This window comes from Staurois parvus, unplaced genomic scaffold (assembly GCF_062004578.1).
Source record: "Staurois parvus isolate SC_StPar_1 unplaced genomic scaffold, SC_StPar_1.0 ptg000244l, whole genome shotgun sequence".
Lineage (NCBI taxonomy): Eukaryota > Metazoa > Chordata > Amphibia > Anura > Ranidae > Staurois > Staurois parvus.
The window spans coordinates 6,552,459-6,568,693 of NW_028318040.1; the positions used below are offsets into that span (position 1 = coordinate 6,552,459).

General features: G+C 40.6%; 1 protein-coding gene across 3 annotated transcripts in view; it reads right to left on the bottom strand.

Annotated features, from left to right (window-relative positions):
* NFKB1 (nuclear factor kappa B subunit 1) overlaps positions 1 to 16,235 on the bottom strand; it is a 161,907-nt gene that overhangs the window by 121,973 nt on the left and 23,699 nt on the right. The window contains exons 2-3 of one of the 3 annotated variants that reach the window (XM_089680539.1): positions 8,634 to 8,673; positions 508 to 592 (exon numbers count right to left, since the gene is read on the bottom strand). In XM_089680539.1, the coding sequence (XP_089536665.1) occupies positions 508 to 592; positions 8,634 to 8,666 (118 nt within the window). In that variant the 5' untranslated portion in view covers positions 8,667 to 8,673. Of the gene's footprint in view, positions 1 to 507; positions 596 to 8,633; positions 8,674 to 16,235 lie in introns of all 3 variants that reach the window. The other 2 variants (XM_089680538.1, XM_089680540.1) reach the window with 2 other exon arrangements.

A 16,235-nucleotide genomic window follows, 5' to 3' on the forward strand; every position in this document is an offset into this window, starting at 1 on the left:
GCTAATGTTCATTCCCCTGAAGATGTCAGCATAACCCAAGTAGTCATGAATATCAAGTCTTTTGTGTCCTCTTCTGTGTACAATTAAGAAAACCACATTACCAAACAGGATGCATAGACTGCACGTGTAGTTTTCAAACTTGACTGGCCCCATGTACTATATGTTTATATTTAAAAATTCCATTAATTATATTATCATAAATTAACAATTGTAAAGTGATAATAAACCCTTACATAAGATTATTGAAGTGACTAGCCTCAGGTAATACACTGTGATGAAGCAAATGCTCCCTTGGATTGACTGATCTTGGAGAAAACTGTCAGTAAGGTATTTTTACACAGAAATGAGAGAGCAGCCAGGATCCACACTAGCTGCTATGGACTGAGGCAAGTACACTTCATATGGGGATATGTTTGTAACCACTTTAACTACATTAAGTAGTTGATATTCACAATTAAATATACAAGAAAATCTGATGAATAAGTAACTATGAATTTTTGAGCTTACCTGGTCGAATATGATGTTCATGGGGCATCAAAATTTGTTCATCATATACACCCACTGTATTAGTCCTGAAATAATTTTCGAGCATCTGCTTATTAAAAAAAAGGAAACTATAATTAAATACAGTTTAAAGTTCAATAGCAAGTGCATGCATAGTTTCTGTCATTCAAAAGACAAACTGCATTTAATTATATCATTTTTAGTTCTGCTTTATTAAAATTAGATACTTTTTTGAGTAGGTATAATGTGTTTTTAAAATGCTATTGCACAGCTACCAAGCTAGGAAGGCTTTAAGATACAATGAACAGATACAGATACGATCCAGCTGCCCTGTGACATTTATGACAGTCACTTACTGGATGCATGTGCAACTTTTTGCACTCAGACTATGAAGAAGGGATGTGTAGGCACAATGCAATGTAAATACCCCCTGGCGCTAACTTATTAGGTAGAAGGACAAGGTTTTTAATATCTTCAGTACCTATTCTGTACCACAAGTCTCAGACACCAAAGTCTGCTGGTGACCCATAGACATTGTCTCTCATCTTGTAACATCTAAGGGCACATAACAAGGCCAGCTTTTAAAGTGGTTGTAAAGGCTGAAGGTTTTTTACCTTCATGCATTCTGTGTGCAGTGCCCCCCTTCTGTGTGCAGTGCACCCAGCCCCCTCAATACTTACCTGAGCCTCATCGCGATCTAGCGATGTGAACAACAGCCTTAGCTGTCCCAGGCTTCTCCTCACAGGCTGAAGCAGCAAGCGAGAGCCATTGGCTGTCAATCACTGCCAGTGAGCCAATAAGGAGAGAGAGAGGGCGGGGCTGAGCAGCGGCTCCGTGTGTGAAGGGACACACGGCGCACCGGGTGCCCCCATAGCAAACTGCTTGCTGTGGGGGGTACCCAACAGGAGGGAGGGGCCAGGAGAGTTTGCAAGGGACCAAAGAAGAGCAGGATCCAGGCTGCTCTGTGAAACAGCACTGCACACAGTAGGTAAGTATAGACATGTTTGTTATTTTCCAAAAAAAAGTGATTTTTGCTTTAAGTAACAAGTAGTAACAAGCAGTCATTTAAAATCTGGACTGCATTGAATGGGAGTGCGCTGACCTGTAGATCTCATGAAAAGAGCGGTGGAAGGTGTATGGCCCAAAAGCGATTTAGACCATTTATAATTTTATGGTCCAACAAATTTGATAAAAAGCCTATATTGTTGATCACACACGGTGGTGGAATACATTGAAGCATATTTATATGATTGGTAGAATCACATATTTAATCTTTATGCACTAGATTTATTCAATTATTTTGATTAAGGCGACTTTATATATAACCTGTGTGATATGTGATGATTGGTTATTTAGAGCTGCATATTTTTAGTTTCGAACAAGTAGTTATTATTGGGGCTGATAGATAGCATTGTGCAAAGTTGTTTCTCTATCTGCAACAGTCTTTAACCACTTGCCCTCCGGAAGAATAACCCCCCTTCATGAACAGGTCATTTTCTGCTGTTCGCCACTGTGCTATTTCAGCTGGTAATTGCGCGGGCATGCACTGCTGCACCCAAACGAAACTTATGTCCTTTTTTTCACATAAATAGAGCTTTCTTTTGGTGGTATTTGATCACCTCTGAGGTTTTTACTTTTAGCGCTATAAACAAAAAAGACATGACAAGACAAAAAAATTATATTTTTCACTTTTGGTTATAAAAAATATCCAAAAAACTGAAATTTAGTCACAATTTCAAATTTAGGCCAAAATGTATTCTGCTACGTCTTTGGTAAAAAAAATCCCAATACATGTATATTAAGTGGTTTGTGTGAAAGTTACAGCATCTACAAACTATGGTATATATATATTGGAATTTACGTAGCTTTTACTTTCTGACTGCCTATCACATTTCTTGAGGTGCTAAAATGTCAGGGCAGTATGACCCCTTTTTGGAAAGTAGACACCCCAAGAATTTTGCAGAGGCATGTTGAGTCCATGGAACATTTTATTTTTTGGCACAAGTTTTTTTAAAATGACACATTTTTTTTTCACTTAAATGCCGTGGGTATATGTGGAATAACATTGCAAAACACGTTCTTCTACTTCTCCCGAGTATGGGGATACCACATGTGAGAGACCTTTTGGCAGCCTAGCTACATACAGGCCCCCAAAATCCAATGACCACTTCCAGGCTTTCAAAGGGCATATTTCCTCATATCACTCCTCACTACCTACCACAGTTTCAGAGGCCCTAAAATGCCATGATAGCACAAATACCTCCCAAATTACCCCTTTTTGGAAAGTAGACTCCCAAAGGAATTTGATAAGAGGCATGGTGAGTATTTTAAAGGTATCGTTTTTGTCACAGGGTTTTGAAAAAGAAAAAATACATTTTTGTTTTCTTTCTTCGTTTTCCAAAAACATGTGGCAACAAATGAGATTTGCAAAATACTCAGCAGTCCTCTTAGCAAATACCTTGGAGTGTCTACTTTACAAAAAGGGGTCATTTGGAGGGGGTGCTTCTACTATCCTGGCATTTCAGGGACAACAATAGAAGCTTATGCTACACATCACCCACTCTTGAAGACCAAGCCTTTTCTGACACTTTTTGTTCACATGAAAAAACAGGGGGTTTTTTTTGCTTAAAAATATCTATGAATCTCCAAATATTATATATTGTTTTAAAGCAGAGGTCCTAGAGAATAAAACGGTGGTTGTTGAAGTTTTTTACGTTACACAGTATTTGTGAAGCTATTTTTCAAGCACAAATCTTTTGCGAAAAAAACAGAATTTTAATGCACAAAAACACAATATATTGCCCAGTTTTTTGATAAAATATAAAAAATGATAGGCAACGCTTTAAAAACAATTATCAACAATTTATATTTACACAGGAGATCTAGTGCTATAAGTGCCCTCGATCTGACGTTCGCGGTGATAACTCACATGGATGGTGCAACCGCTGTTTGCATATTGGCACGGGATCCCCACGACCACCATGGGAAGGGGGGAGGGGCAGGGGTGATTTTTTTTTTTTAATTAGATTTTTATTTTTATTTTTACACTGTCCCTTTCTTCTTTTTTTCCACTTTTATTGTTATCACAGGGAATGTAAATATCCCCTGTGACAGCAATAGGCAGTGACAAGTACTCTTTTCTTAGAAATCTCTGGCCTGTTAGACTCTAGATATCGCCTCTGCCCTTAAAGCATCTGATCACATCAAGATCGGTGTGATCAGATGCTTTCCCAATTTAAAAATGGCACTGTTAAAGTCCAGCAAAACGGAAATGATGAAATGCTTGTAGCTTCTGGTCTCTTAGACCATAGAGATGATTGGAGCCATTTTGGTCTCTGATCAGCTCTGTGGTCAGCTATCAGAACTTCCGGCAGCATTCTCGGATTCCCCTGTGGGACAGGAGAGCCCAAGAAAACTGTGGAAGGCTGCAGGAGTGGGGGGGGGGGATGTCCCTTCCCGCTGCTTGTAAAAACGATTCAGCAGCTAATTGGCCACCATGATTGCTTTTACATGAAAGTCAACCGCCAGCTGAAAAACACAATACCAGAATGATGGCTGTAGCTGCAAGCATCATCCTGGTATAGCCACTCAAAGTCCAGTGACGTACCAGTACATTGCTGGTCTATGTTGGGCATACAGTATATGTAACAGCAGAGAACACAGGCATATGATGAATCGAGTCTGTGGACCAATATGACCACAATTCATTTAAATTCAGAAACCATGATAGGTTTCCATGCGAATGGTCTGGCAAGAGCCAAATTTGGGTGAGTGGCGATGTATTCTTGTGCGTATAAATTGCTTTGACCCACAATCAACTGGTACAAATCTTCCATGAAAAACAGCGGAGGGGATAAACGCTAGTGCTGGCAGCAACCGGGGCTGATCCTGCTAACACTGTGTTTTTGGGGACAGTATACAAAGGAGGCACTAGTATAGTTCTGTTCATGATCTATATATTGATCTGTACAAACACTATACTAGTAATGACGATGATCAGCGACCTATAACGCGAGTGCGATAGTGTGCGGGCAATGCTAGCTGACCCTGACGCTTACTGATGTCGCTTGTGGCAGCAATACAGTGATCAGTAAAAAATTCTATATATTGACACTGTAATAATGGCACTGGCTGGGTGACGGGGTGATAAAAGAGTTATTAGAGGCGATCATAGGGTTAAATGTGCTAATCTAAAGTGTGTGTGTAAAATGTAGTGCATTTACTCGGTGCGGTGTTCTCTCTCTTCTCTTCCTGAACTGACGGGGGCAGCGGGGGGCACAGACGTGTTCACACCCCAAAATAGAAAGCGACGCAAGATTACATCACTTTGCCCAGAGCTGCAAAATGCGAGTAAGCGGTCGGCAAGTAGTTAAAAAAACCCTTAAAAATGTTTTTTTTTTAATTCTCAATACAGTATTTTTTATTTTATTTTAACATTATTTATCTTACTTTTTTTAAAAATACTTTTATCAGAATAGTACAATGTTACCATAGTGACATTGTACTACTGTGGGGGGGGGGAGGGGGTGGTCATCAGGAAATTTTTTTTTTTACACTTTGCTTTGCAGGAAAAATAAAGATCTTTTCTCCTGCAATGCAAAGCTGGCTGTCATGAACCTAACTCAGAGGTCTGCAACCTTTAAGACATAAAGAGCCACTTGGACCCGTTTCCAAGGGAAAAAAAAGACTGGGAGCCGCAAAACCATTGCAACATTTAAAACAAATCCGACACTGCATATATTGTTTCTTACCTTAATGCAGTGGTGGGCAACCTTTTTTTTCAACTGAGCCAAATCTCGCCAAAACCACGATTGAAATTTATTTTGAGAGCCACATTTTTAAAACTGAAAATACATCCCCCATATAGTAATTCATCCCCCATATAGTAATTCATCCCCCATATAGTAATTCATTCCCCATATAGTAATTCATCCCCCATATAGTAATTCATCCCCCATAGTAATTCATCCCCCATATAGTAATTCATCCCCCATATAGTAATTCATTCCCCATATAGTAATTCATCCCCCATATAGTAATTCATCCCCCCTATAGTAATTCATCCCCCCTATAGTAATTCATCCCCCATAGTAATTCATCCCCCATAGTAATTCATCCCCCATATAGTAATTCATCCCCCATAGTAATTCATCCCCCATAGTAATTCATCCCCCATATAGTAATTCATCCCCCATAGTAATTCATCCCCCATATAGTAATTCATCCCCCATATAGTAATTCATCCCCCCTATAGTAATTCATCCCCCATATAGTAATTCATCCCCCATATAGTAATTCATCCCCCATAGTAATTCATCCCCCATATAGTAATTCATTACCCATATAGTAATTCATCCCCCATAGTAATTCATCCCCCATATAGTAATTCATCCCCCCTATAGTAATTCATTCCCCATATTGTGTCAATTCACTTACCTTTGCTCCGCGCGTTCCTCTCGCCGTGTTCCCGCGCCGTTCCGGTCTTCAGGGCAGACTGTGAGAGGAGTTCTTCACGCTGCCCCGCCCACATCCTGGCTGCCCCGCCTACATCCTGACAACCAATGTTTGCCACGCTCCGTGGGCCGGATTAAAAGGTCCGCCGGGCCGTAGTTTGCCCATTGCTGGGCTAGCTGCAGAGTCCTGACTTTTGGGGCGGCCTCCCGAGAGGAGGGAGAGGAGCGGGCGCCCGGCACACAGAAGAGCGTGTAAGGAGGCCGCATGTGGCTCGCGAGCTGCGGCTGCCTGTCACCTGGTGGGCAGTGTGCTCCGGAGCCGCAGCAAAGGGGAAAAAGAGCCGCATGCGGCTCAGGAGCCGCAGCTTGCCGACACCCGGCCAAACTCATTCATGAACTAAAATGAGTTAGGTTTTTGATAGCTCAAGATATTGATCTGTGATTGGCTGGAGCTGGTCACATGGTACAGGGGGCTGTGATAGTATCATGTGACAGCTGTGGGTTAATCACAGCTCACTAGGAAGAGAAGCAGAGCTGTTATAAATCAGATTGATTCATAACAGCTCTGCTTACATTGTGATCATGTGATCACATAGCAATCACCGGGTCTTGTTTACTGGGATCTTCATTCCGCTGTGTCCGCTGGACACAGCAGACGCAGGTGGGGAGTGCTGCGCGTTGCCTGTAGCTGCCGCCAGTCCGCAGTACATTGCGGGCGGGTAGGTGGGAAACAGCTAAAATGCCTGTGTCATGAATGTTAAAGAGTAATGCATTAAAACAAATCTGTACAGCATTTTAACAGTTTCATACTCTACAGTATACTGAATATTGAACCCAAGCATAAATATCTTCAGCTCCAAGCTGTCAACTTGTGGAAACACTACCAAATATTATCTTGTCAATTATGCTTCAATGACCTTCAAGCATGGAATTTGTTTCTTGCCTTCAGAAATGAATGAAAGAAATATGTACCATGATCACCGACATAGTTTGCACTGTAACATATTGTGTGTAGCCTAAGGATACAGTTACCTTATATAACTGACAAAATGTATGAGTGAATATAATCCACCCATGCTGCACATTCAAGTTTTTCTGCTACGTGGATGTGAATAGTTAAGAGCTGTGATGATTAGTTATTTCTATGAATATAGTTCTGCCTATTATTGACTGTCAATGATAAAACAAAAGAAAATGTGTCCAGCCTATCTGATCAAATTATTATAGATCTAGGTTCTCAGTGTACCAACTGAACAGCCATATTCATTTGTGTGTAAGCAAACCCTCCAAAGCAAAAAGTTATAGCTCCAGCCTCAACCAGCGCATTGTTTAATATATGAACCAACATAGAGCTACACGTGGATCAACATTTATCTGTTCTCTGTTAAACTAGCCAAATTTCAATCCATCTACGACCAGTATAATAAGCTTTTATTGTACAAGAAACATTTAGGGGAAGATTTCTATGCAGAGCAGAGCTGCACCAAATTTTGCACTCTCCAGTGTTAGTAAATCAAGTTTCTTCTGCAAGCAAATCCTACCCACCAGCATTTTTCAATGCAAAATTTCTTCATCAAAATAGGAAAATAACACCGTGTTTAGGGTGAAACATGTAAAAATGTTCCAGCTCCTGCAGTCTGTCCCCTTGATGTCTCTTGCATTGTGCAAGCGAGCAGTCTTCTCCCTGCAAATGCTGTCACAATTCAAAAACAGCGGGGCTGTGCGGGGCTCCCCCCACATGGCCGTGTCATTCCTTCACAGCATCCTGTGAATGGATGAACTACAACTACCATAATTGTGGCTGATTGTAGTTCTAAATGGACTGTGAGAGCGCTGGCGATAGGTCTTGTAGTTCAACAAGCCCTGCAACTTGTAAACAGTCAGCCTGTATGAAGGTATGGGCTGAAAGCTGCAGGGCTTGTCTGCAGAAGCCTGACACTGCACCCCTAATCCACTGATCGCAGGTGCAATGCTTTCCAGGCTCCTGCAGGGAACATTCATTGGTTGCATTTATTAGTTTTTTTCTTAAAAGCTGAACTTATCTTTTAATGCTGAACTCAGGGTAAATTGCATTTGGGCTACCCCTGTATTGCAAAGGTTTAGTGCTCATTTTCCCTAGGGAACCATTCTTCCTCCATGTTTGACTGGTTCCCCAAAGTCACTTCTCCTCAGTGCTCTGTCCCTCTGATGTCATCTTGCACAATGCAGAACCAACAGATCTGAATTGTAAGTGAAGACACTCAGGGCCAGCCCACAAATAAGAGCGTCAGAGGAAATTGCCAGCTGCTGGGATTGTGAGGGATTAGATAAGTAAAACTGCTCTTTATGGGTACCCTAGGCAAATGTGAACATTTCAGAAAGCTCCGCTTTAAAATAGAAGTATGGGAATAGTTTTTTCCCCCCAAATTATACTTACCTAGGTGGATGTAGCATCGGTCCGACGCTGTCACTTTCTCCGTCTGATGTGGCTGGGTAAGAAGCTAATGGAATGCAATCTAGGCTAGATAAGTTTAATATGAGTGCAGGGAAGACATTAGGGGTCTAACATGCTGTTTGGGAGTTTTAACTAATCTAAAGGCCTAAAAGAATTTTTTAGCATGTGTGCAAAACAACTCAAAAACACCTTTGATAGCAAAATGATTATGATAGTTTTTAAAAATCAGACTTAATACTTACTGGGTCATCCAACTCAAACATATGTCTTGCCATGTTTTACCTGTAAAAAAAAATATTAAAAGCTATTCAAAAACTATATTTGCTATTATTTAACAAACCTAATACAATTAAATTGTGTAGGAAAATGTGGGAGACTGCACTGCCCATGATATCTGCTGGTCTTCTCAATAGTGGACACTGACAGAATGGGACAATGATGGGTGAGGAGGATACAGTCTGAAAGCTGTTGAAATGAAATTGAAACCTTCTTTATCTAGTGCAAGGAAACAAAACAGATTGACTGCTGTTTCACACACACTAAGGCTCCATGCACACTGGGCATTTTAGTAACGCTGGTAATGTTAGCTGTGTAAAGTGACGTAAAAACCGTGAGTTTTTTAGTGTTTTTGTATTAGCGTTTAGCAGCGTTTTTTTCGTTTGCATTTTTAAGAGGTTTTTTTGTACCAAAACAAAATTATTTTTTTTGTATCAAAACTAAATTTTTTTTTTTGGGACAAAACAAGTCCGAAAATGCTGGTTTGCCGGGATTTACTGTGTTTTTTTTAGCATTAGAGCGTTTTTACAGCTAAAAAACTAATCTAGAAACTCACTAGTCCTGGGGGTTTTTTTCCCTGCCAAAAACGTTGATTAAGGTCTATGTGTGCATGGACACATAGGATAACATGCTGTGGAGTTTACTGACTGTAGCAAAAAATGTCAAAAGCCAAAAACAGCAGCTGTAAAAACGTCCAGTGTGCATGAGGACTGAATGCTGGCACAGCATCAAGGATGTTCTAGCAGGACCGAATGAACGTTTCAGTCAAAATAATCAATATTAGGTTATATTGTTAAGAACCTGGTGCCACATTCCCCCCCCATCTCACTTTCGAAAGTCAAAATAAAGTAAATTAAATTAATGATGGATCAAACAGGGGAACTCATAGCATGTCTGGAAAACATGGTTCTGCTGGATTTAATGTTTTTCTACTTCTGAGTAAGAGGTCCTCTTATGCAACAACTTAGCAAAACCAAACTAGCCCAGCATAAGCTCTGATGCTGCCTGCTTGACATAATTTTAGGGTGGAGAAGAGAGCCTTCTTGTCCCCAACCTATGCAATTTGGTTCTCAATCTCTCCCCCCTTACTACCTGCTTACTGTCTTTAAGTGATTCCGTTTCCACCTTACCTCCCTAAAACCTAATACAGTTTCCCATTCATTTAAAATAACTGGGTAGAGATGAGCTTGGGCTGGTTCCAATGAACCAAATGAGCAAGTTCGGACTCAGAGTTCAGCTAGAGATGAATTCAGAGGACACCCAACCTCATCTTTACAATCGAATAATCCAGAGGTATGCCTAAAGGTCCTTCAAAATTGCAAGTAGACTGAACTTGGAAATCATGTGAAGAGTTCACAGCTAAAAAGCTTGAAAGACATAAAAAGCTAGAGTGCGATGTAAACTATCCACAGACAGCCATCTATAACTAAAGCTTTGGCTGCCCACATTTAGACTAAAACTAAAGATGGACAGACAGTCAATAATATCACAGGAAATTATGGACTACAGTGTAGTAGACTGAGGGGAGTATAATAAAATAGGTCTTGAGCTCCAGCCAGAACTTCATTATCATTATGATAACCACAATTTATTTTTCTATTTGGGAGCTAAAGTAGCTTATAACTCATCCAAAAAAACCTTACATAAAAACACAAATTATATTTTATTTACAATTTACCAGTAACAGTATTTTACAACTAAAGCTTTTATTGCTACATTAATGAATAGCAGTACTAAATTGTTACATTACTTACTCAGCACTGCAGATTACACTGTGACATCTGCCCTCTGCATATCAGGAGAGGTTCTGGAGCTGCTGATAAAAAGTGCAGAGGGTAGCTGTCACATGGATAGCAGTGTCCTATTGATCAAAATGGCATAGCTTCAAAAAACTGATCAGTTTCACAGATTAGTCCCGCAGAGGTAGGATATACCAAGGGAAATGCTGTGACAGAAGAGTCCCAGCTGCATTCCCTCCCCCCATCCAGAACCTCAGCACCCCAGGAGGGAGACTCTCCTGCCTCTGGGTTGTATCCTTTCTTGTGCACTGGGAGTGACTAGCCTGTCATCATTGGGCAGTGGTGTTTTGGAGGGGTACCCCTTTGCATGCACAGTACTGATAAACTACATACTGTATACAGTGTATTGCATTTCATCACAATGACTTGGTAACCCCTTTAAGAGATTTAGGGCTCATGTTGATGGGCGTTGCTTTTCAGAGTTTAATATGCATTCCAAACACAGGTCATCAAAATCCCAATGACATCAACTGGCCAGCATATATGTCAGTTCATAGGGGTCTGACCTGCTTTGTGTTAGGCTAGGTTCACATCTAAGCGTTTTGCGGTGCGTTTTGCAGAAATGTACTAGAGTCCATTCAAGATGATTTCCTATGGGTGAAGTGCACATCTCCGCGTTTTCAACTGGTGCGATTTTTTTAAAGGGTCAGGGACTTTTTTATACACAAAATGGCGCATTTTGGTTCAATAGACTTCAATAAATATTCTGCAGAAATGCATGTAGTTAGTTTTTGACATTTCTCTTATGCCCAGCAACAAGTAAGCCAAGAAAAAAAAAGCCCACTGGAATCAGATCGCATGGGTATTTATAACCATGCAATCTGATTCAGGCAAACGACCTGCTTTTGAGGTGTCGTTATCTTTTAACTGACACCCGCAGCAGATCACATGAACACAGTGCGATTGCTATGTGGTGCAGGAAATGCAAAGGAATCGCTCTGTTTCCCGCACTGCATCAGTGTGAACCTTGGCTGAGAAGTAAAATGGTAACTGCACTTTTTTTACATTTACACCTACTTTACTAACCTCCTCCACACCTATTCTACTTACCTGTCCCAAATTCAGTCAGATCTTGGCTGTGTGGGCTATTCAGAGCCCACAGTGGGGGCTATTTACTAAAACTGTAGAGTGCACAGTCTGCTGCAACTCTGCATAGAAACCAATCAGCTTCCAGGCTTTATTGCTAAAGCTTAATTGAACAGGCAGAAGTTACAACCTGGTTGGCTACCATGCATAACTACATCAGATTCCGAGTGCTGCAGTTTTAGTAAATCTCCCCCAGTGCCTTCATATGTACTTTGCAATCTCCATTAAATCCCATCTTCTTACTATGAGCTCTTCATAGAAATGAACACACATGCGCTGGCACAACATAATAGATTGTAAGATATTGTGTAGCACTCAGTAGGCCAAAAATTCAAGATCTTGCTAGATTGGTGACTGGTGAGTATAAGATAGGGTTAAAAAAATAAGTGTATCTGCCCAAGAAATGAAATCTAAGGGCTCATGTAAACTGCAGCTGCTAAACTGAAGTTTAGGAGCAGTTGAGCTTTTTTTTCCAGCAGCCCCTGAACTCTCCTTTATGTTTTCCTATGTGTCCATGTATACATAGTCGTTTACAGTAGTTTACAGGCAGTTGAGGTTACAGGCATCTTTTTGAAAGCACAAAAATTGCATTCAGAAGTAGAGTTTACCGGCGTTCCAAATGCTTGTAACCATGTAACGTGTTTATGCATGTTTGCATTTAGACGCGTTTTTGGGCTCGCCCATTTCCAGATGCTATCCAGAGTCTTTTTTTTCATCAAAATGCATGCACAGCATTTTCCATGTATTCAAATGGACCTAGTACACCAGCGCAGTCAGTTCCAGGTTTCGCATGAAGGAAATAATGGTAGAACGTGCTGCATTATTCTCATGATGGGATCCATAGTGAATACAACCAGAAAAGACAGGTCATCTCAACACATACTGCTCTCTCTATTTCTCACAAAATGTCTGAAATTGTTAATTATTTACTTTTTTTCAGTGCATTCTGGGCATTTGGGAGGGTCTCTTGAGGTTATCTTTTAAAAATGCTTCTAAATGCAAACGCGCATAAACGCAGGTAAACATGCATAAACGCGGTAGTTAACTGACGTTTTTAATCTATGTTTTCTAGCAGTTTCCAGCAGTCAGAAAGGTTTTTCAAACGCCCTGTGCACATGAGCCCTAAATTCAAAAGTGAACATAGTAAAAAGACACGTTAGTCAACCTGCATCAGCATGGTCTCTCCCACACAGAAAATCTGTGTCAGACTTTCAGATGTGCCATTCTGTGAAAGCACAAACAAATCAGCAAGGTTGGGAATCAGCAACACAATGGTCCAATCAGCTCAGAACTGGCAGAAACCACTGGGACCATGGTACATCCCTCCAAAGTCCAGACATTTCTTATCAGAAGTGGTCCTGGTGGCAAAGTTGGAACCAAAATAATATTCCTCTAAGGAAGAAACAAAGCCAATGCATATGTGAACTAACAAGTCCTGATCTGAAATAACTGGCTGTCGTAGAAGGCAGCTTGTCTGCCAAAGGGCTGGAGAATGATAGAAGGCTGAATGTCTACAGGCTGGGTTTCCCCAGACACAGCTATTTCAGGGGAAAACAGCGCCCAGCTTTGTATTGAGATATGCTTTATATTCTTCCTAATCTTGTGGGTATGTTAAACATCATATCAGTGTTGCAGCGGTCTGTAATTTGGTTGTGTAATAATAGGAAGTGACAACTGCCTTTGGTAAACGTAAAGTGTGGTCGGAGGTTTTCCAACTGCAGCATGCTAGTTAAGATTACATGTATAGTTCCACTAGGCTTCTCCAGGTTGCAGTTTTAAGGTGTTATTTTTATTGTATATATTATATTCGATTTATGGGTCTGCACACTGTGCCTATTCACTCCTGCAGCATTTAACCACTTGCCCTCCAGAGGATTTACCCCCCTTCCTGGCTAGGCCATTTTTTGTGATATGGCGCTGCGTTACTTTAACTGACAATTGTGCGGTCATGCAACGCTGTACATAAATTAAATGTATATCCTTTTTTTTTTTTTACACACATAAAGCTTTCTCTTGGGGGTATTTGATCGCCTGTGTGGTTTTTATTTTTTGCGCTATGAACAAAAAAACACCGACAATTTTGATAAAAACGTTATTTTGACTTTTTGCTATAAATCATATCTAACAAAAACATTTAAAAAATCTAATTTCTTTATAAATTTAGGCCAAAATGTATTTTGCTACATGTCTTTGCTAAAAAAAAATCCCAAGACGTGCAAAATAATTGATTTATGTGAAAGTTATAGCATCTACAAATAGTGGTATATATACTGGAATTTTTATTTTTTTATACTAGTAATGGTGGCAATCAGCAACTTATAGCAGGACTGCTGCGGGTATTCTGACACATGGATGGATGAGAACTGACTAGCTGCCACTGACATCTCCAGTGACACTAATATGTGATCAGTGCTAATAAAAAGCACTGACACTGTACTAAGGACACTGGGCAGGAAGGGGTTAACTTTTCGGCGATCAAAGGGTTAACTGTGTGCTGTGTGTTTTACTATGTGTGCTGTGAGCTGTTTTACTATGGAGACATGCTGCTTTGTATTTCTCTGCTGTGCAGAGAAATACAAAGCAGCATGTCCTTGCTGACAGGAGAGAGACCTGTGTTGTTTACACACAGGTCTCTCTCCTGTCAGCTTTACATGGCGATCGCCGGGTGCCAACAGGGAATCTGTGGCTCAGACCCAGTGATTGACATCCCTAGCCGCCAATGGCGGCATGGGTAGGGCAGCGCACACATGCCCCCTACCTGGAAATGTAAATCACACACAAACATATATATGTATATACACAACTTTGTGCAGCCCTGCCGCCCTGTAGCAGTACTTCTACTATAGGGCGGCGGGAATCGGTGAAGTCAAGTTGCAAAGATTTTGTTTGTAAGGGCTTGTTTACACCAGTCCCTACTGCCCCTCTGAAAAGCAACCCGCAGTGAATCACTTTTCCTAGAGTGGTAGAGCAGCAACTCTAAGGTATTCAGGTGGTGATACTGTCGCCTCCTAAATGCCTTTTTTTGGCTGTTTTTTTTTTTTCTGCTGAAGGGGGATTTTGCACTTAATTACCATGCAGCAGTGTTGTGTTGCAGCCCTTTTGGCTTCAATGGGCGAGTTTTACAGTCAGTGAACCCTCTCAAACTAAGCATGCCAAATTAAATTTGCTGCGGCCATGAAGCAAAGCATGGTGGCTGCAGCATGTGTATGCAGCTGCAGCATGTTGTGTTTTAGGTTGGGCTCAACTGCTTAATTTTACTGCCTCCTTGTTGTCTATGTAAATGAGGCCTAAATTTGGTTTTTTTGTAATACCTTTTTTTAAATCTACAAAGCATACACAACACAGTGTCATCAGATGGAACAACAAAATGACAATTCGCTTACAACATATCCAACAGAAGCGGTCAATACTGGAAGGGAAATATATATTCAAATAATACTTTGATGACATCACTGTGACAAATAAAGGGAGGCCATAAAGGTTTCCTTTGAAACTTTATGACCTGTGATTTAGACTAGGTTCACACTAGGGCTGCTGCAATTTGATCCGATTTTCAATGTGATTATGTAATGCGAATTGGTTGCCATACTGGTTGTTAAGGAGCATTAACAACCTGAAAAAATGCACGTGTTTTTTTTGGTGCATTTCCACAGAAGTTTGAGGCCAAAATCATGCTGCACCAGTATTTAGCACCAGATCCTTTCCTAAAAATGTGCCGCACTGTGCTGCATTGATGTGAGTGGGTACCATACAGAATAAAGCGATTTCCTTGTCAGATTGTGATTCTGTGTGACTCAAGTTACGTATGAAATCACACTAGTGTGAACCAGGCCTAAATTGATGAAAGGATATAGCATAGAAGGAACTATACAATTAAGTATGCAACAATGGAATAGAGCAGTTAGGAAAGAAGATAAGTTGATGAGGAAAGGAGAGGGAAGAAGGGATGAAGGGTCAAAGGCTAGAAGGGGTGAGTGTAAATTTGAATTTTTAGGGCTCATTTATACCAGATGCAGTCAGTTATGTTTTTAAATGCAGCATAAATGCATATACAAGAGAAATAATGTATTCCAATGAGACTAGTTTACACCACTGCAGTGATTTCATGTGCGTCTAAAAAAAGTACAGCATGTTGCATTTTTTCCACACAACAAATGCAAACGAAAATGCACAAGTACACAGATACACATCCATGCACACAAACGCATGTAAATGCAACTTCCTGAAAGAAAATACATTGAAATAAGTGAAAAAATAAGAACACACTGCATATGCACTGAAAATACACCACAAACGAATGTAAACACACATGCAGAAATGCACTGTGAATGCAGAAATTGTGGTGTAAACAAGACCTTTAAGATTTTGTAAGCCAAACAAAACAGGATGTTCTTATAAAAATAGGAAAAACTGGCCTTTTAGCCATTCCATGACTCTAGTGACCCTCTGATTGCCATCCTTGCCAAAGCAAAGCAGCTTTGCTACAGCTTTCTATGCTGCTTGGCCTTTTCCTGACTGACATGGTTTCAGGTTGGAAAACCAATGAATACAAAAAAAGGAGGACAACCTACTTAGGCTCCATGCACACTGGGCTTAAAATTTGCTGTTTCTACAGGAGTTTTGTGTTTTGCCTGTAGAAGCAGCTCAGTGTTATCCTACGTGTCCATGCACCAAAAATACAAT